Raw genomic sequence first — 21,870 nt, 5'->3', positions numbered from 1 at the left:
AGGGTGACTCACCCTGACTTTTGAGATGAGAGACAAGGAACCTCATGAAAGGAATATCTTCTGCCCCTTGGGACCAAGCCCATGTCCAAAGGGAAGGTGAGTGGGCTCATGTCCCACAGGGTCATAGGATTCACCCAAGTGGTATAAATGCACAGAAGCCAATCAATTCACAGAGAAGTCTGCACAGAGCACCGCAGAGAGGAGCAGGGGCAAGCGTGGAGAGCCTGGGAGGGTCTTCTGGATTTTGCTTCTAGGCCCCTCCTGGCACTGTTACACCCCAGGCTCCAGGCTCCAGGTTCCAGGCTCCAGGCTCCAGCTCCATCTCCACCATCAATCACTGGTAGCTACAAGTCCTACCCTTCTTCTTGTTACTTCTCACCCAGGAGGTCTTAACTAACATGAGCCAATTTTTCCTTTTTTAGTAGGAATAAAAATACTTAAAAAATAATTCTGGATTTTATACATGTATGAGCATTGTTTCCAGAAAATTCTGCTTAAAATTCCAATTGTAGAAAATAAGCAGTAATGAAAATAGTAAAAAGACCACTTGTAATATCTCCTCCCCAGATTCCTCTATCACTCCTGTTCCACTCCCTTTGCTTTATCCTTTGTACTAGTTCTTTCTCTCCCCATTATTCTCTCCCTTTCTCCTCTCCCCGCCTCATACACACTTCTTTTCCATCTGAGGACAAGTCAAAATCGTCATGACCCCTTTACTCTTAAGCATCCAGTGTGTGTCTCCTCCTAGGGATCTTCTCTAACATTATCACAGAGCAGGTGTTGGTTACAGGTACTAACACTGATCTGCTGTGTGACCCACAGTCTCGGTGCCAGTTCCAACAGCATTCCTTACAGTTCCCCCTGTAGTGTGGGGCTGATCCTGCGTCACTGCACTTAGCTATCCTTTGTCCTTTTAGTACTGGGGATTGAAACCAGAGGCACTTAATCACTGAGCCACATCCCTGGTCCTTTTTATTTTTTACTTTGAGATGGGGATTTAAGTTGCTTAGGATTTAAGTTGCTTTAGTTGACTTACTAAGTTGCTGAGGCTAGTTTTGAATTTGCTATCCTCCTGCCTCAGCCTCCCAAGACATTGGGATTACAGGCATGCGCAACCGGATTGTTTCTTAAACTTGCATTAATCAGGGGTATTTCTCAAGTTATTTTTGTCCTGGATTACACTGACATTCTACAGGAATACTGTCCCTTCCTTTAAATAATATAATTCAAAATTATTTAACCCAAAGAGGATCAATGATCTAAATGCAACAGTTAAAACTATATACTACTAAGAGAAAACATTGGGGGTGGGTGGGGATCATGGCTCAGTGGTAGAGCGCTTGCCTCACGTGGGTTCAATTCTCAGCGCTGCATATAAATAAATGAATAAAATAAAGGTCTATCAAGAGAAAACATTGGGGAGATGTTTCCTGACACTGGATTTGCCCATTATTTCTTGGATGAGATACCAAAAGCATAGATGGCAAAAAGAAAAAAAGGGTAAACTGTGCTACATCAAAACTTAAAAAGCTCTGTGCATCAAGGGACACCATTGGATCAATCAGATGCAAAAGAGAGCCATGAAACACATGGAAAGATTTGCAAATCATTCATATGATAAGGGGCTAATTCATAGCTAGAATATCAAGGAATTGCTACAACTCAACAACAACGACAAACAGTTAAAAACTGGGCAAAGGACTTAAATAGTCACTTCTCCAAAGAAAGTATATGAATGCTTAATAGCAAGAGAAGATGCTCAAAATCATAATCACTAGTAAAAAGCAAATAAAAACCACAAGGCCCCACCACACCCCCATGAAGATGGCCACTATCATTAAGCCAGGAAATAAATGTGACACGCACAAGACACTGGCACACTGTGCACCGCAGATAGGAACACACAGGGCCAGAGCTACTGTGGAAAGCAGGACGGGGACCCCTCAAGTGGGAAGGATGGGACATCCACATAACCCCTCCATCTCCCAATGGAAAGAAATTCTGCCTCTGTCACAACACGGGTGGACCCTGAGGGCATTACACTACACAAAACACAAAGACTCTGCTCACCCAAGGCAGGGTGATCAAATACATAGGGACAGAAAGGAGGATGTTTGGGGAGGACCAGGAATAGGGGGGATTAATGTTTAATGGGGACACTTTTGATTTGGGATGGGAAGAGTTCTGGACATGGACCAGGGTGACGGCTGCACAATGATGCAAATGCACTTAATGCCACCGAACTGTGCACTTGAAAACAGTCAAGACAGCACTTTTATCTGCATTTTACCACAATTGAAACATCGAAAAACATTTCAAAAATCATTTGAATATCCTTTTGGGGCAGAAACACAAATGGCCAACAAATATATGAAGAAAATGTTCCACACTATTAGTCTTTAGGGAAACACCAATCAAAACTGAGATTTAATCTCACTCCAGTTAGAATGGCCACCATCAAGAACATGAATAATGATTAATGCTGGAGAAGATGAGGAGAAAAAGGTGCACCTTCCCACTGCTGGTGGGACTGTAAATTAGTACAACCACTATGGAAGTCGGCGAGGAGGTTCCTCAAGACGAGGCATAGAGCCCGATACGACACAGATCCACCACTGCTCAGTATTTATCCTAAAGAATAAAAGTCAGCCTACCGTAGTTGACATACACGCACACCCACATTGACAACAGCAGAGTTTAAACAGACCAACTCTGGAACCAGCTGAGGTGTCCATCAATAGGTGAATGAATAAAGAAAATGGGCATATGTATACACTAGAGTTTTATTCATTCACAGAGTAGAATGAAATATGTCATTGGTAGGAAAATGGATATAACTTTAGATCATTATGTTAAGCTAAATAAGCCAAACTCAGGAATTCAAGGGTCATATGTTTTCTCTTCTATGTGGAAGCTAAAGAGGAAAAGGGAAAAGAAAGGTTGATGATCTCATGGAAATAGAAGGGAGATAGGTAGAGGAAAGGGACTGGGGGAGGGTGGCGGGAACACTGAGGAATGATATTGGCCAAGCTGTACTGTTGTATTGTGTGCATGTACGAACACGTGACAACAGATCCCACCACCGTGGACCACTATAATGCTCCAATAAAGAATATGGGGGAAAAAGGAAATAAAATATCTTCTGGGGTTCCTTATGGTTTGGGTTCTTAGTGAGAAAGCTACGGGGGACCGTCCCCTCACGGGGACCTCCCAGGAGCCTGATGAGGTCCATCTATCCCTCTGAGTTTTGTTTCTAAGCTTGTTGATCCTTTTTAAGCAGAAAATATCAGCATACAATTTTGAAAGCACATGCCCCTCACAGAGGCTGGCTTGTTTTCTCCTTTGGCTTACAGATCTGCAGAATGGCAGGCAGGAAGGGGCTGAAGTGAGGGACAAGCAACCTGCAGAAATGAATAAAGCAGGTGAGGGCTGAGGCAAAGCACCATTCATGATGTCTGTCACTCTATCACCACCTGCTGACACAGGAAGGGCACAGAAGAGAGACAGTCCTGAGCAGTGTTCGTGCTCACCTCTGAGCAGAAAAGCAGCTTCTCCACCAAAAGGGCATAAAAGGAGCGTCTGCTTATTTAAACAAAAGAGGAGCCAGCGTGCTGTCCCTAAAGCCAAAGAACATCATCAAGTGATCCCAGGAGGTGCTTGTTGTCACCGGGAGAGAGATGGCACTGCTGCCACCAAGAAGGGCCAGGGGGTTTGGCCTCTCATATTTTAATAACCTCTACCATGTCATGTTTGCAGATGGACAAGAGGGAACACCAGGGCGTGGGAGGAGGGGCCCCCTCAGCCTGGTGGAGGGTGGGGGAGGCGGAGGGTGGGGACAAGCTGCAGCCTCAGGGGCTCCCAGAAGGGGCAGGGACTGGACATCCACTTCTGCAATCCCCTCACTCAAAAGCCAAAGAGACACTTAAGAAAGACTTAAAGCCACAGAACAAGCCAGAAGAAGAAATTCGAATGAGATTTAAAGACTAAAAGTAGTCAAGATTTTAGGGTGTGACTCTGGATGGGAATTTTTAAAAAGCAAAGATTAAAGAATTACAGCAAAATGCTGGCCTCTGCTGTCTCCTGGCCAAGATTCTGGGGCAGGCCTAGGAGGCTGCCTCTGGGCCCAGGCTGGTGTCCCGGGAGGAGGGCATGGATGCACTCTCACATGATCTGGTGCTGTCTGGTGCCTACAGCTGCCCTCTTTCTCATGTACCCAGGAGACTTTGAGGACTGTGATTTTAATCAGGCCCAGGGGAGAACGGAAGCAACCCCACAAAGACTGACTCACCTCAGAGGAAATTCACATCCAACAACCACAGCAGACACGGCACACAATGGACGCTGTTCTTTCACTTTTCAGTTGTCTCTGTTAAAAGGTCACCTGACTTTCAAGAATACTTCACAAGTACTGTTCTATCAATCACAAGAACCACGCCACACTCACGATCCTGTGGTATTGTGCTGGGCCCAAACAACCAATTAGAAAGCTGCTTTCGTGCTGGATGACAGCCAAAGCCAAAATGAAGGAGGAAAATGTGTGTGGATAATAAAGACGAAAGGCAAATGCAGCAGGCCCTGCACGTCAGCAGGTCTACATCAGTGGACATAGGCAATGGCAGACTGAAAATGGTTTTGAAAACTGCATATGCACAGAATGTGCATGGATATTCTCTCATTATTCCTTAGACAATTTAGCACAACAACAACTTAAACAGGATGTGCACTGTGTTAGGTATTATAAGTAATCTAGAGATGCTATACAGTATTTGGGGGATGTGCAAATGTGCCACCATGTTATAGAAGGGACTGGAGTATGTGCAGGGGACCCTGGAATCTAATGCTCTCAGAGACTAAGACACAAGTACAAACGAGTGAGTCCACATGATTCGTATGAGCATGGGAGTACGTGACCATGTAAGACATCACATATGAGGCTCACAACTTGTCAGGCACTGTCCCAAACACTGGGGTATGTTAAATTTGAATCCTCACAACAATTCTAAGAGTAGGTACCACTACCACCATTTTACAGTTAGAAAGTGGCAGAACTGGGCCCAGAAGTCAGGGCTTTAGCCTGACCTAACTTCACTGCACCCATCATGTCAGATTTAGCACAGCCAGAGACCAGGAGAGGCTCAGCTCTGGTCCATGAAGGACTGTGGCAGCAGGTTGAGGCCGGCACAAACGAACAGCAGCGAGACTCCCATGCCCACTGTTCATCCCAGGACAGTGCGATGTAGTCAGAGGCTGGAGACGGGAGTATTCAGCAGTGAATTGTGAGCTCCATGTAAGGACCCATTCCCATCTGCTAGGGCCAGAGGCCACAACGAACTAAGTGACGGGCCAGCTGCTGACCCTGGCACGATCCCAGGGAATCCTCATATGCACTCACATGCCCTCCACCGTGCAGACCTGTGCAATTTTACACACCTGCACACACACAACTACACACAACACTCAATCACAGACACTCATGCATGGGTTCACTCACATTTGAAAACCTTCAATGTGCAAACCCTCATGCATTTTCAAAACATTAACTTACATGTCAACACATGTATACACGTGCCTGAAACACACAAACACACCTGCAGTACATCACCTGCTCACATTTGTGACACACAACACCCTTGCAAACTCACATGCACATTTGCCCACATACTGTACTTACAACACACTTATGCACACATATAACACGAGGCGCACACACTAGCACACACATTCACAACACACTCCAACTCACAGGCAACACATTCATGCTCGTGCGCTTGCACATGTATCACATACGTGTATACACAACACACACACATGCATATATGCCACCCCTACACACCAGGACTGACCTAGCAGAGGGCCCCTGATCTGCCCTTCTGTCTCAATCTGTCCTTGCTCCTCCCATCCTGCTGCTGATAAAATCAGGTCCATAGATCTGCATTTATTCTCTGCCTGCTTCTCTCAGGATCAGGATCTTGATCCACAGGTAACCACTGGCTGGGAATTAACTTAGTATCTGTTTATAGATACTACGTTAATTATGGCTTTGGGTTTCAAGTACTGAGGAAGCTAAGGAAGTTTTCATTGTAGGCCTTTATACTAACATTGCTTTCCTAAGATTAGACAAACTGTTAAAACTATATCTTTAAATGTGTGAAAAAAATAGTTTTCTTTCCTTTCTAAAGCTTAAGAGCTAATGAGTGATTGACTGTGAATTCACTTTATATATATATAAAATATTTTTAAAACTAACAAGACTAGCATTCGCTTTCAGATTGCTTCAAAACATTTCATTACTCTCCCCCTTATATGTGTGGGGAATACGTTTATTCAAGATACAGGGACTATCTCCATGGAAACCTGTAACAAATGCAGATTGCCCAGTGCCCACCTTAGGGGCTCCAAGAATAAAATGGGTATTAAAGGGGCTGGGGATGTGGCTCAAGTGGTAGCATGCTCACCTGGCATGCATGAGGCACTGGGTTCGATCCTTAGCACCACATTAAAAAAAATGAGTATTAAAAATAAAGGTGTAAAATCAAGTAGAAATGGCTAACACACCTATGTGATCACTTGCTTCCGCGAGTCAGACCTCCCTGTGACTCTCCCCAGCCTTCAGGGAGCCGCCCCACACCGGCTGACAAGTTAACCTGCCCCAGGTCAATTACGTGGTAACTGGGCGGGTGCCTAGGACTCCCATGTGAATGTACCATTAAAGCAACAGGAAAAGTAATTAATCCTTGAGACAGAGCCTAATACAGCTGAAGTGAGAAAGCCACCACTCCATTCTCACAGGAATAGTCACAGGAAAGAAACAGGCTCCTTACAGCCCTCCTGGTTCATGTCTTCTAGCTGCTGGTCTTGCTACAGGCAAGTGTATTACCCTGAGGGCAGCACCTGGAACACTGTCGATGGAGAGGTGAGGTCTCTGTGGGGAAAAATGCCACCTGGCCACCCAACCACCACCCTCCATCTGACAGCTTCCCAAGCTCCCCTGACAGACGAGTGTGTGGAGGCTCCAAGTCTAGGAAACCCCACTGTGATCACACCAAAGAACAGAGATGGACCCAGGCTGAAGGCTGCTAAGGACAGGCCGAGTAGACACACGGGTCTGTGTACACCACCTTGTGAGGAGAAGGCTACCGGGCCACTCTGGGGGAGTAAACAGCCTTGTCCACTATCACAGGTAGTGTGCTGCCCACCTGGGGTGTGATATGCCCACCTGCTGAGCTCTGAGCTCCAGTCTCAGAGCACTCTGTTTCAATATGCCTACAGATTACTTCACAAATTAGGGCAAAACTTCACTTGTGAAGGAAGCCCATCCGAGGACGAGACTGCCTGCTCTTTCTAGCACAGCAAACTGATCTGAGGCTCAGTGTTTCTTCTTTATCATCATAACTGCACTGGCTCTCACTTCCCTTTCCTGAGTCATACCCCTTCTCAACGGATTGGCTGAACTGAAGAGAGTCAAAAAGTAGCTTCAAAAAACCACTAGTCAAAGAAGCTCCTGGGATGATGTATCCTTTAACAAAAGGGAAAAATCCTTAACTCCAGCCTCTGACCTTCTCTGATTTCCAAGGTACTCTTAACACAAAGTTTAGCAGTTTTTTTGCATAGTGCATTATAATTTGTTCTCTATGAATTTTGAGGGCCAGGCCAGACAGAAACTCATGACATGACTGAAGCGAGTCTCTGATGGAACAGTCTTCACTTTTTGAGGAAGTTATACAAATATAAAATTACTTTCAAATACTTTTTATAGGAGGTACTATAGGTTTGTTGTAAAGCCCAGAAGTCATCACTTGGAAAACTACACTCCCGGAACAATGTTTTCATTGTTCTAAGTCTCTGAATTTTGAAAATGTTCCGGACTGAGCATTGCTGCGATGCAGCCAAGGGTTCGGGGGCAGCCTCTTCCTTTGGGCCTTCGTCTCCAGTGCCTTCTGAGGGGCTGCAAGCACAGGGCCCCTCACCTGCTGATTCCCTAACTGCACAGCACATAGGTTTTTTGAACAGGCGGTTCACACAGATCCACCGGGGCCAGGTGGGCAACTCTAAGTGTGACACAGGTAAACATATGGTGCTTCTCACTTGGGGCACGATTGACAATGTCACTTGTCCTGTGCACTGCAGGAGGTTTGGCAGCACCCCTGGCCTCCACCCACTAGATGGCAGTGGTACTGTTCACGGAATAACCCAATCAAAGATGACATCAGGTGTGTCCAGACATCCACTGGGGGCATGAGAGCCCTGCTGAGAACTGCTGATGAGCCCAGGCAGCGTTCCCTGCCCAGGGGCCAATGGGGGTCTGCAGGGCACTCCTGGCCCAAAGAGTTCTGAGGCCTATGGGCCTGCCCTGCCCACCCCAACACATTCGCAAACATGGGAACTGGAAGCTCCCAACACCAAAGAGCACTGCCCGGTCCCCACCTCCTGACCAGATGTCAACATTTACTGTGGCAAGCGACACAGTAGGTATTGGATGGGTGTTGATGGGTGAGCAAATGAGAAATGCAGGGTGAGCAGCTCAGTGTCTGGCACATGGCAACGCAGTCACTGACAGCTGGCCACACACTATGAAAGACAATGATGTGTGTCAAAGTCTTCCCATCACATAATGCCTGGACACCTGCAGAATCATCAAACCAAATTATCCACTTCAGTGCGTTTTAACAGGTCCCCTCTCTTGGGGCATCTCTAATGGTCTTGTCTTCTTGCTTCACCCCTCATCCCCAGGCTTCCTATCTACACAATATCACCTTTCAGGCTTGCTTAGGAGGTCGCTCAACAAGCTGCACAGAAAAGGCAACTTGACTTCCACTGGAACTTTCCATGGACACTCCTTCACAGGTGCGCAGAATGCTGATATGTTTGAGGTACAAAATGCAGCCTGAAATGGTCAAGGACAGAACACACTGCCTGCCTCCTGGTGAGCTGGCAGTGGCAGTGACTCTGGCTGCTCTGCCAGTACCTCCAAGTGCTACCTGCAGTGCTTGAGCCAACTTGCCCAAGTCTCTCACTTTATCCATAAGATAATCACACCGAGAATGAGGTGAACCATGCGGCTGCTCCTCCTAGGTGGGCACCTGTGAGCCAGGCAGCCAACTAGAAAAAAAGAAAAACCCACCAGGGTACCATACCTGTCATGTCTCAGGGCTCTCATGTCAACATAGACAGTGGTTGGGTCAGGTCCTGAGGTCCCCTGCAAGCAATGACACAGTGTGGTTAACTCAAGGTTGTGTGGAAGAAAATTGGGTCTATGGCTCTCCTAGCTGGTAAGCATTTCTTGGGTAAAACCTTAAACTGAGGACAAAAACTAATGGTGCTAAACATACCTCTCCAACACAACTGTTAACTTTTAGTTTGATAACCTCAATTATTAAAGCAACATCTTATTTGGATAAAACTGGACTTTCACACCATTCGACTATCATTCTTTTATATATATATATATATATAAAAGACATGGACCGCATATTTTGCCCACTGAAAGAAATCTGAAAATGTTAAGAAAATGGCTGGCCAGCAAGAGCAGCCTGTCAAGGATATGAAGCTTCGTCTTCTGGGAAGATTTAATACACGCATCCAGAAAGGGGTATTTTTAGTGTTTGAGATACTGCAGCAGACGTGTGACGTGAATTGACAGATTGAGGAGAAGGACATGAGAGATAATTATTTTGTTCCTGTTAGTTCCACCTGTGCCTTAGTTCTCCAGCCTTGGGAGGCTATTTTTGTCTGTGTCATAAATCAGGAAGGTGGTATGTTCATCCCTGTCAGCTGGGCAGGACCTTATGGCCAGAGCCGACTGTGTATAACAAGGCAAGCCCAGGACTCTTCTTGCACCGGAAATCCCTTCAAAAGATACGCTGGGTTGACTTCTGGCCAGCAATCGTGCTACTGGGTGGTAGTATTAAGGCTACAAGTGGAACCAATCATTTCTTGGGGGAGGCAATGCAATACCTCAGTTGACAAAAAAAAAAAAAAAAAAAAAAAAGAACCCACAGCCAATTTGTCCAAAAAAGGGGATCCTTTTTATTTGAAGAATTTATTTGAAGAATTAACACTAAAATTCTTCAGGTGAGAACCTTGATTTTTGTACCAAAGACATGTTTAAATATAAGAATAAAAACCAGACGACAATGTTAAAATGTGCTATGCTACTTGATAATGCTGGTCACTAGGATCTTACTACCAAGGTAGGAAAAAGAACAGCACATGCACATTAGCCCAGAGATGCCCCTGCAGGGATGGTGCAATGCAGAAGAGGGCATTCTTGCTGACCTAGGACCGTTCAGTGACTCTGGGTTACAGACTAGCATTGAGTGAAGGACTGATCTGATATTCTTAGTGCCAACACGTGACCATAGACGGCCAATCAAACAAACAGCAAATCAAAAAATGGGTCACTAAGAAAATGATGGAAAATGGAGATGAACCCAAACTGGCAAAGAAACCACTGATTATGCACAATGGAAGTACAGCACGTGCCACACCAAGGAAGCGTTTGAAGAGACCTGAGCAGCGACATCACCCTGGGGGCACGGGGTCTAGAGACCCTCAGTCAATCTCACTCAACTTCCAGTCTGTCTCATGGCTGGAAGCGAGCAAGGCAGGAGGTGTGTGGGTGGGTGGTAGGCGCTGCATGGTGAACAGAAAAGTCCCCTACCTGCTCGGCCAGGGTCCACAGCCTGTGGGGCTACAGCAGCAGGAGGGGGAAACAGGAAGAGAGGAGAGGACACCAGACCAACAGAAACCAAAACAATCGACACAGACACACAAACAACACAACCCAACAATAAAAATGGGATGAAGAAGAGGGAGGGTTGGGAGGGGAGATGCAGAAAGCAGAGAACAAAGTAAAAAGAAGATCAAAAACAATGTCAAATATGGAAATCACTGAAATTAATCACTGTATCATTAAAGGCTAAAAAAAAAAAATTTAAAGATGTCAACATATCCACAGAGCAGCAGAGTACTAGATGATTACTTGGACACATGGACCAGAGTCATTTTTGGTAAATGAGGAAGATGCGTCATTACAGGGCAGTTTGATTTTCTGGTGTTTTCTGAGATTTCTCTGAGGGACGTGGAGTATGCATTTTAAAGCTGTTGACTTTCTTCATGGAAACATTATCAAACTTCTGATTATGATAATTAAGTCTATAAATTTTTATATCTAAAATTGTGGTAGCTATCCCTACTCATCTATAAAATTTGGTAAAAGAAAAGTAGCCATGCTGGGAGCAGTGGCGCATCCCATAATCCCAGGGGCTCAAGAGGCTGGAGCAGGAGGATCAACAGTTCAAAGCCAGTCTCAGTGAAAGTGAGGTGCTAAGCAACTCAGTGAGACCCTGTCTCTAATAGGACAGTGGATGTGGCTCAGTGTTCCTGAGTTCAATCCCCGGGTCCAAAAAAAAAAAAGCAGTTAACAACACATTTGAATTGGGAAGGGCCAAGCTGCTGGGCTCTCACATAGTCCAGCTCAGCAGCCCCGAGGAATCATCTCAAGTGTCGGACACCACACAGTGCTGCTCCCTGGAGATGCACTCACTCCTCTTTTCCTCTCATCTCCATGGTTTGGGCACCTGCTTGCTGCTACATCCTCTCCACATCATGGTGGGAAGATTCCAGACAGCAGCTCAGGCCTGCTACTGGGATACAACATGACCTTCCCTGTGCCACTTGGGTATCTTCTAACATTCCCAGGAAAGCAGAGAAGGCAGGTTTTCACAGTCACCTGCAGGAACACCCATGGTCCTTGGGTGCGATCACCCAGCCCCGCACACCCTACAACTACCAGGGAGACACCAGATCCTGGCAATCTTGTCTCGGGTTGTGGTTTGTTAATAATACCAGCTAAAAATTTACCTCTCAGAGCAGAGCGGGAGTCTGTAAAAACAAGACTTTTTTTTTTTTTTTTTTTTTTTAAAGAGAGAGTGAGAGAGGAGAGAGAGAGAGAGAGAGAGAGAATTTTTTAATATTTATTTTTTAGTTATTGGCGGACACAACATCTTTGTTTGTATGTGGTGCTGAGGATCGAATCGGGGCCGCACGCATGCCAGGCGAGCGCGCTACCGCTTGAGCCACATCCCCAGCCCAAAAACAAGACTTAAAAAAAAATTCTTATTCCATTTTTCTGCCACTAGTTCCTTTGTGGTAGTTATAGCTCCTGCTCTCAGCATCTTTAAAAAAACAGGCAGGACGTGAAGAAAATAATTGGGTTAACTGTGTACACAGTCTGAAGGTACAGGGGACTTTCACTGGGTATATTCAAGCCAAATGCAATGATTTAAATTTCCTTCATGACTCCTTGAAACCTAGATATTAATTGGGGGAAAAACAGTGTTCCACTCTAAATTATTCTAATTCACAAATTTTGATAAAATGGCTTAAGGAAACACTTCATAAAAATGCCTGTATTACTGGGCCCTAATTTTGCTTCTTATATACAGGCAGAAAACAATGACTACAGCTCTCGAGGTCTGAGTTAACAAAGAGGTTAAAGTACGGATGTTTCTCAGTTTCAAAAACCCAACAATTCAAAGTCAGTTCCTAGACTTTCTAATTCCTAGACACATTAAGGAGTACAAACTCAATGAGATCTTCACATTGCTACAGAACTCAGGCCAGTGAGGAGATTCTTACTAATAAATATAATTGTCCCTGAATATTTAAAAATCATCAAATAGTTGAAAAAAAAAAGCTATCCATTCCAACTAAAGTTTATTCCAAAGCAAAGAAAGCATTTTTGAAATCACAAGTTATGTTAATTAGAAAAGAGGATGAACCTTAAAATTCAACTGTATGATAAAAATGTTATACATACTAAAGTTATTTTCTCACCAATATAAAAGTGTCATATCCATTAAGTATTGTTTACGAATAAACAAACCTTACCTTTCTTGCAGTTCTAGGGATCAAATTTAGGGCCTTGCATGTCTCAGCAAGCATTCTACCATAGGGCTACACACCCAAGCCCTTAAATGAACTGTATGTAAATCTCAGCTGAACGTATGTGGACTCATATCCCAAATATCAGCAAAGAAAACCCTCGACAGGGGTGCTTATTGGAACACTTCAGCTGATCGGTGATTTTATTATTCAGTAATTCAGTCATTAGTACAATTAAATACAAACACCAGGAATGAAACAAGTGGAAATTCATGGGGCAAACAGTCCCAAGGCTGGTATGGTGCTCGCCTGCCACCTTATGTCTGAGGAGACAAAAAAAAAAAAAAAAAAAGCCTCTATCATGTCCCCCAGGACCAGCAGCACTCTCCAGATTGAGATGGAAAATGCTACAAAATCTGGCCACTGCTCTATACTCCAATTTCTGAGAGCACTTCTCTATCCACACGAAAAGATGACAGGCTTGGAGGATCTTCCGAGGTGCGCTGAGGGACCATTCCTAGGACAGCCATAGCAAGTCCCTGCCAAGCCCCCTGAGGAGGACCAGGACAAGAAGCCTCGGCACAGTCCCGTCACCCCTCCCTTGCTGCACAACTCCAGCACTACCTGCCTTTCCTGCGACAGGGAAGGTGCACAGCACGAGATCCTGACCACCTTCCTGTCTCGGCAGCTGGCAGAGGGGCACTCCAGGGGTGTTCATAAAGTAGGCAAGAGCGCAATCACACACCAGCTTGCTGATTCTCTTGGTTTGACATTGGGGCGTCCATGTGGCTGTGTTCTGGTGAGGGTCTTCTGGGACCTGCACACGTCTTCCCTGAGCATGTGCAGAGACAGAGGCTTGCTTCCTCCTGTTCCTCCTATAAGGACGCTAGCCCTACAAGATGAGAGCCTCACTTACTGCTACTGCCCAATAAGCCATCTCCAAACATGGTCACACCAGGGGCGAGGGGCTTCAACATACAACATACTAACTTGGGGGGTGTGAGAAGGTTCAGTCCAACCCAGGGCAGTGTTCTTGAAATGTCAGATCAACTTGGTTAGCATTTTCCGAATCTTTTATATGTTTATCACATTTTCCTGCTGTATTTTATCAATTGCAGAGCAAGGGATGTTAAAATTTCTGATGATTCAATTTTTCACCTTCCTCTTTGGTCACTTTGGCTTTGTGTATGCTGGGACTGAGTTTTGAGCTGCACATGCTTTAGGGTTTTGCCTTATTGATAAATCAGCCCTCTGACCCATGTCAAGTGCACACTTTCTTAGGCGAGGCTTTGGGTCTGGCACATCTATTCAGGGAGACAGTGAGGTCTTCTCATCCCAGCTTTGCCTTCACTGACAACCTAGCAACTTAGATGTGACGGTCAAGCATGTTCCTTATAACACCATGTGGGCAAGGCAAGTCATTTTTATTCAGTCTGAAAAATCTCTGCCTTTTACCTGGAGTTCATTTACACAATTTCCTCCCATTTTATAGGGGTGTGACACACACGTTTCCACCTTGACTGTTTTCAAGTGTACAGTCCAGGGGCACTCAATACATTCAAAATGTCATGGCCAGTCTTTTCAGGCTGCCTTAAAAATACAACTTACAAATGACAAACACCAACTGCTCACGGTTGGAGGCTGAGAAGCCCAGGGTCAAGGTGCCCACAGCCTCTGAGGCGATGACTCACTTTGGATGACTCACTTTGTTTCCAAATGTATCTTCTAGCTGTGTCCTTAGGCAGCAGAAGGGTTGACAAGCTCCCTCAGGCCTCTCATATAAGGGTAATAATCCCATCGACATGGCTCCACCCTCATGATCTAACCAGGGACTAAATTTCAACATGAATTTGGTGGTGGTGGGGGGAACACACAAAACTTCCAGACCACAGCAATCACTATCATCTAGTTCATTTACTTTTATCATAGTTGATACAAAGGGCTGTTTTTATTGTTCCTTTCCTTCTTTCTGCTTTTATTCATGACCAGAAATTTTTGGAATAGCATTCTCTCTTCTAATGACCTTCTTTGTGCTAGTTTTTTAGTCATTGATGTAGAAATTTGTACCACTTCCTGTATCCGCCTTCACAGTGCACTCCACCAACAGTAAGACTCTTACAACAGTTGTCCATTTACCTCCCGTCTTGCCCCTTGAAGCCTTATTACTCCTACATAGATCAATGGCTCCATTTTTACTTTCTGCTTTGAATGGTTAATCATTTTCGAGGAATGTTAAGAAAATTTGTATATTTACATATGGATAGATCTTTAAAAATGCCAGTTTAATTGATTCATTATAGTTGTATGTAATGCTGGAATTTGTTGTTATATATTTGTATGTGCACACAATGTACTAGTATAAAAGTTTCTTTTGTATTGATCTCCTCTTGTATTTTTAATTCCCCTTACATATTTGGGCTTTGTTTCACTGTCTTTTTAGTCCTAAGGAATTTATTTTTTTTTAGATTTTTTTTAAAGAGACAGTGAGAGAGAGAGGAGAGGGAGAGAATTTTTTAATATTATTTTTTAGTTTTCGGCAGACACAACATCTTTGTATGTGGTGCTGAGGATCGAACCCGGGCCGCACGCATGCCAGGTGAGCGCACTACCGCTTGAGCCACATCCCCAGCCCCCTAAGGAATTTCTTAGCATTTCTTGTGATGCATATTTACTGATAAATTCCCTCAGATTTGCTGCCAACAAAAATGTATTTTTAGCTTCCATTCTGAAGGACATTTTACTGCATAATCACTCTTTTTAGCACCTTGAATATATCATTCCACTGGCATCCACAACTTCTGGTGAAAGCATGGTGTCATTTTTTGTCACTTCCTTCTGGGGACAGTGTCTATTTTTGCAGGTGCTTTAGGCTGCTCCTCTCTCTCTGCATCTTCACAGTGATATGGCTAAGTTGGGGCTTCCTTTTTATTTTTTTCTGCTTGGAGTTCTTCAGTCTGTGGACTGACCTCTCACAGTCTTAGCCATTGTCTTCAAATCATGCTTCTAACCCCTTTTCTCTCACCTCCTCCTTCAGGACTCCTATTGCACGTGTGTTAGACCATTTGATGTTTTCTCACCAATCTCAGCCATTCTGTTCCATTTCATCTATTTCTTTTAGTGTTTCAGTTCAGAAAATTCCTACTGATGAGACTCCAAGGTCACTAAATGACTCTTTCCTCTGCTGTATCCACATGAACCATGGAGAATTTATTTCTAATGTTACAATGGTGTTCCTAGGATTTTCATTCAGTTCTTTCTTTTAAAAAAACAAATTTCCATCTTTGCAGTATCTCCTATTGCTTCTTGCCTGTCGTACGCCTTTTCAACTAGCTTCTTTTTTTTTAAGTATAGTTTGATCAACTTCATTTACAATGATAATGACATCCATTTCTTTTAACAGTGACACAGGGTTACTTTCTATATTCTTCCTTTTTTAGTTATACATGACAGTAGAAAGTATTTTGGCAGAATATACACAAAGTATAACTTATTCTGTTGGGGTCCCACTCTTGTGGTTGTACACGATGTGTAGTTACCTGGTTGTGTATACAAATACAAGGCTAGGAAAGTTATGACCCATTAATTCTACTATCTTTCCTATTCCCCTTCCCTCTCCCTTCCCTTCGTCTAGTCCAATCTATTTCTATTATCCTCCTCCCCATGTCCCTTCTTTTGGGTTAGCATCTACAAATCAGAGAATATTTAGCCTTTAGTTTTTTGGGATTAGCTTATTTCACTTCACATAACATCCTCCAGTTCCATTCATTTACCAGTAAATGCCATGATTTCATTCTTATTTACAGCTGAGTAATATTCCATTGTGTAACATACTACATTTATTTTTTTGTTTTAATTAGTTATTCATGACAATAGAATGCATTTATGCACTTTAATAAATTAAATATAAAATACATCTAAATACATAGATGGGATATAATTTCTCATTTTTCTGACATTTTTAAATTGGTTGTTCAAAACATTACAATGATCTTGACATAACATATATCATACATTTGATTCAAACGGAGTATGAATTCTTATTTTTCCCATGTGTACAGATTGCAGGATCACATTGGTTATACATCCACGTTTATACATATTGCCATACTAGTGTCTGTTGTATTCTGCTGCCTTTCCTATCCCCCCTCCCCTCCCATCATCTCTCTCTACCCCATCTACTGTAACTCATTTCTCTCTTTTCCCCCCTTTCCCCTCACATCCTCTTATATGTAATTCTGTATAACAATGAGGGTCTCCTTCCACCTTCCGTGCAATTCCCCTTCTCTCCCCCATTCCCTCCCACCTTTCGTCCCTGCTTAATGGTAATCTTCTTCTCATGCTCTTCCTCCCTGCTCTGTTTTGAGTCGCCCTCCTTATATCAAAGACATTCAGCATTTGTTTTTTAGGGATTGGCTAACTTCACTTAGCATAATCTGCTCCAGTGCCATCCATTTCCCTGCAAATGCCATGATTTTGTTATTTTTTTAGTGCTGAGTAAAAATGTCACTTTTTTTTTTATCCATTCATCTATTGACGGGCTTCTAGGTTGGTTCCACAATCTAGCTATTGTGAATTGTGCTGCTATGAACATTGATGTAGCTGTATCCCTGTAGTATGCTCTTTTTAGGTCTTTGGGGAATAGTCTGAGAAGGGGAATAGCTGGGTCGAATGGTGGTTCCATTCCCAGCTTTCCAAGGAATCTCCATACTGCTTTCCAAACTGGCCGCACCAATTTGCAGTCCCACCAGCAATGTACAAGTGTACCCTTTTTTTCCCACATCCTCACCAGCACTTGTTTGACTTCATAATGGCTGCCATTCTTACTGGAGTGAGATGGTATCTTAGAGGGTTTTAATTTGCATTTCTCTGATTGCTAGAGATGGTGAGCATTTTTTCGTGTATTTGTTGATTGACTGTATATTCTTCTCTGAGAAGTGTCTGTTCAGATCCTTGGCCCATTTGTTGATTGGGTTATTTGTTTTCTTATTAATTTTTTTAGTTCTTTGTTCTGGATATTAGGGCTCTATCTGAAGCGTGAGGGGTCAGGGAAATGCTGGGTCTAAACCGATTTCTCTGGTAGGACCCGAAGGCAGGGAAAATCCTGCTCACCATGGATCTGGCAGCCCAGGGCATCCACTGGCGCGATGGCCACTGAACCCACCTGCAGGGATCGGTGCATGGGCTGGCCTGCTCTGCAGCATTTGGCTGGGGCACAGTCGTGCCTGCTTTCCACACACCGTCTGTTCTAATTTGAGCTCAGCAGCTGTGAAAAGGCCACATGGACGGCAGGCCCAGATCCTTACTCTCTGACCCTTCAGTAAAGAGTGCCCAGTGAGGGCTCCTGCTTATTTGATGCGCGAGCCACAGAACACTAGGAAAGCGCTCAGACTGTGACACCAAGGAGCCATTTCTGTTCGTGCCGCTGAACTCAATGAATGACCAGCTTGGTTCTGGTTTCTTGACTCAAGGCACAGACTACACCCAGGAATTTCTATGATTGTGATAAGCAACCATCTACTCCTGTGACACAAAACCAAAGTGTTGAAGCTTGTGATGTTACCTCAGATATTTCGTCATTGTGTACTGGGACCTTAAACTGTTCCCATGGTTATTCCCACATTCCTGAAGGGGCCATTGAGCACCTGGTACATCCAACACTAACTGTCCAGTGCGGTGACCTCCAGCTCCTTGCTCACACCAGACATCCAAAAGAGTTGATGGATGAACATTCAACACCCTTCTCTCCCTTTCAGAGAGTCTGTTCATGGAAGGGAACTGGAGGAGGAGTCAACATCACCTAGAAAACCCTCAACTGGAAACCTCAGCTTGTTTCCATCTTGGACAGTGAGTGTGTTCACGCAAGTAAAAGTGAGGCTGCATTACGGTGGCTTTTTTGAGGGGAAGGGTGGAGAGATGCGTCAGAATGGGAATGTGGGTTGACGCTGGGCAGCTGAAGGTGCCGTCTGTCATTCCTTTTTTTGTCAACAGGCATCTCAATTCTTGCTATATTGGGAACTCCCCCACTTTTTGAGGCCTGTTGAACACAGAGCCCATCAACAGAACTCAAGGTCCCAGAGGCTGAGGCTCTCTTCCCAGCTGTCCTGGAAGCTGAGGTGGGGAGATAAGAGAACCCTGCCACGGCCAGAAGAAACCACTAGCCTCTGGCTCCCGGCATCGAAGGGGTCTTAACAGATGGAGGTGCAGGGGAGGCTGGGCCAGGATGGGGTGCAAGAGCCGGCTTAGGGCACAGCTGCCCTTCAAAGGCCACTGTGACATGCACAAGCCACTCTTGCTGCCCAGCCCCGACACTGGCTCTCCAGCCCCCTTGTGAATGGAGAGCTGCCTAGTGATGTTCTAGTACATTCCTTGAAACTTAAATTGCTGGAGGTGGTTTCTGTTGCTTATAAATTAGAATGCCAGCTGATACACTGAGTAATTGAGAATACAATTTCCGTGATCTCAAATATTAGTTTCCATTATCTGGGACAACACGTATCAGTAGGAGAGGATGTAAAAATGTCAGCCGAATGTGACTAATTCCCTAGAGCACACAAACCCCTGACAATATCTTATTTATTTTTACTTTCCTTATCTAAGAGCGATGGGGTGGGAGGAAACAAGTGAGCTGAAAGTTCACATTAATGAAAGTCTTGGAACTATTTGAGAATTGCTTAAGATTTATTCATTTTAACAATGACAACTTCTATCACCTGAGTATTTGTATTTTCCTTTGTGCAAGTTTTGAGACTGATGATTGACTAGAACTACTATTATTGATTTAATCACATGAAGCCATTTTAATGAAACGTTCATCTCAAATAACCATTGTTTTTCTATGCAATAAATATCAAAGCTCCTATATAAGTTTTTTACTTAATAAAGAAACAACTGCCGAGTGCAGTGGTGCAGTCCTGTAATCGCATTAACTGGGGAGGCTGAGGTGGAAGGATCCCAAGTTTGAGGCCAACCTTAGCAACCTTGAAAAGACCCTCAAGTTGGCAAGACCCTGTCTCAAAATAAAAAGCATAAAGAACTGGAGATGTGGGGCTGGGGATGTGGCTCAAGTGGTAGCACGCTCGCCTGGCATGCGTGCGGCCCGGGTTCGATCCTCAGCACCACATACAAACAAAGATGTTGTGTCCGCCGAGAACTAAAAAATAAATATTAAAAAAAAAAAAAAAGAACTGGAGATGTGGCTCAGCAGTAAAGTGTCCCTGGTTTAATCCCCAGTACCAAAAAAAAAAAAAAAAAAAAAAAAGGAAGAAAAAAGAAACAGGTCTCTTGTAGAAAATAGAAAACCTCCCTTCCCTTCCTCTGCTGGAAGGAGAATGGAAATTTTTCTGTCATGTATCTAACGCAATCAAAGACCTTCCAGCTTTTATTTTTAAAGAGGAATTGTGGCTGTGAGAAATGTCTTTTCAAACAGAGGTTAATAAACATGTGACACGATTTCATAGTACTATGAAAATTTTCTGTTAAAGCCAATTAAACACAGCTCCAACATCCAATTTCATCATAAATTCAACAAATGAAGTCATTTTTACAGCTCAACATGCTGGGGAATGAATGACATTCCTAAGGAATGCAAATGGCACCAACTTCTCCATTTCTTTCCGTTTTTACTTCACAGCTTTGTTGGGAAAGTTCACTCAAGGGCCTTCATTATTCTTGTGTTAAAAAGAAATGACTCAACTTTCCCCCAATGGATGTTGGAGGCTCTAATAAGATTCTCTCTGACTTAAAGAGTCCAACGCATTTGTTAGAGACTGCACTTCAGGGTTTTTTGTGTGCACGTCTTTTTGCTTAAGGAGCAGGACTTCCTCTTTGAGCTGAAAATGCTCAGGAAGCTTGAAGAACAGCAAATCCTTGGTTTTCACTTGCAAAGAAGAGTTACATACGATGCTGTGGCTTTTATGTGGTGGCAGTTCACACCATGAGCTCATTTTGCAGAAAATTCAGTAGTGCCATGTGCTTGTCACTCAGGAGATCGGGCTCTAATCAAATAAGTACTCATTTAATGTGTGATGTGACTCATGTTCAAATGCACAGGACTGATGGCTAAAACAATCAACTTTCAATACCTTTATGAAACTTACATCAAGAAGTAACTACATGACGTGAAAGTACCCTCAGTGGAACTGGGTCCTCCAGGACAGAAGACACCCATGTCAGAAGTTCTAAGACATGGCAGAGGTGAAGCCAGTGGAAGGGATGCTGGGATTCAGAAGAGGGAAACCCTTGCAGCCAGAGGAATCTGGAAAGATTTGGAGGGGACCCGAAGGAGAAGTGGCTCTCTCCATCTGAGGACAGCGCAAAGTCCATTTCAGGCAGAGGACAGCATGAGTCTGGGTGTTGGGAAGCAAAGGCACCAACAACTGTGGTAGAGAAAGGAGTTGGGCCTCGGTTGTACAACTGGGAGACACTGGGGGCTGGGCAGTGCAAGAACCAGAGAGCCGCTGGAGAGGACTGTGTTTACCAACCCCTCACTCATCCCTGAAGAGCTGGAAGATGTCATCAATCAGGTGGGTTCTGAAAAGTGCTTATCAGTGTCTGATCAGCATTGGCAAAATTGATCCCCACCACCCCCAGGTGTAAATGTTACACATTAAGTGCTTATTAAGGCCTTTAAGTTCTGAAAAAACAAAAACCAACAAACAAAAAAACCCATGAGCTGTGTACCAGTCTTCCCCAGAGACCTTCTCAAACTGATACCAACAGAACACCGACCCCAAAAGACATACTTTGTAAGCCCTTGAATGTGTGGACGGGGCTCCATTTGTCTGCACCATTGCTTAGCTAACTACCTACCCCAGAGGTAATATCTCCTCCCTAGTTCTAACCAGGTGCTCTACTGAAAGCTCCATCACACGTAAGCTCTGTTGGGGAGCATAGTGAATGTTGCAGAAAAAGCTGTGCTGTCACAAACAGCGGATCAACTGCCAACAAACATTCCCCTGCACTCAGCTCGCACACACTGGCAATTCT

The 21,870-nt window shown here is 44.2% G+C and overlaps 1 protein-coding gene across 5 annotated transcripts in view; it reads right to left on the bottom strand.

The window, feature by feature from the left end:
• DIP2C (disco interacting protein 2 homolog C) overlaps nucleotides 1-21,870 on the bottom strand; it is a 378,781-nt gene that overhangs the window by 18,709 nt on the left and 338,202 nt on the right. For 3 of the 5 annotated variants that reach the window (XM_081300463.1, XM_081300461.1, XM_081300464.1), the window contains 2 exons: nucleotides 10,661-10,690; nucleotides 9,135-9,196 (listed from right to left, as the gene is read on the bottom strand). In XM_081300463.1, the coding sequence (XP_081156589.1) occupies nucleotides 9,135-9,196; nucleotides 10,661-10,690 (92 nt within the window). The remainder of the gene's footprint in view (nucleotides 1-9,134; nucleotides 9,197-10,660; nucleotides 10,691-21,870) is intronic. The other 2 variants (XM_081300460.1, XM_081300462.1) reach the window with 1 other exon arrangement.

Source organism: Spermophilus citellus (genome assembly GCF_964194105.1).
Source record: "Spermophilus citellus genome assembly, chromosome: 6".
NCBI classification, from domain to species: domain Eukaryota; kingdom Metazoa; phylum Chordata; class Mammalia; order Rodentia; family Sciuridae; genus Spermophilus; species Spermophilus citellus.
The sequence above is the reverse complement of the archived record's forward strand: the minus strand, read 5'-3'. Positions and strand labels throughout refer to the sequence as shown.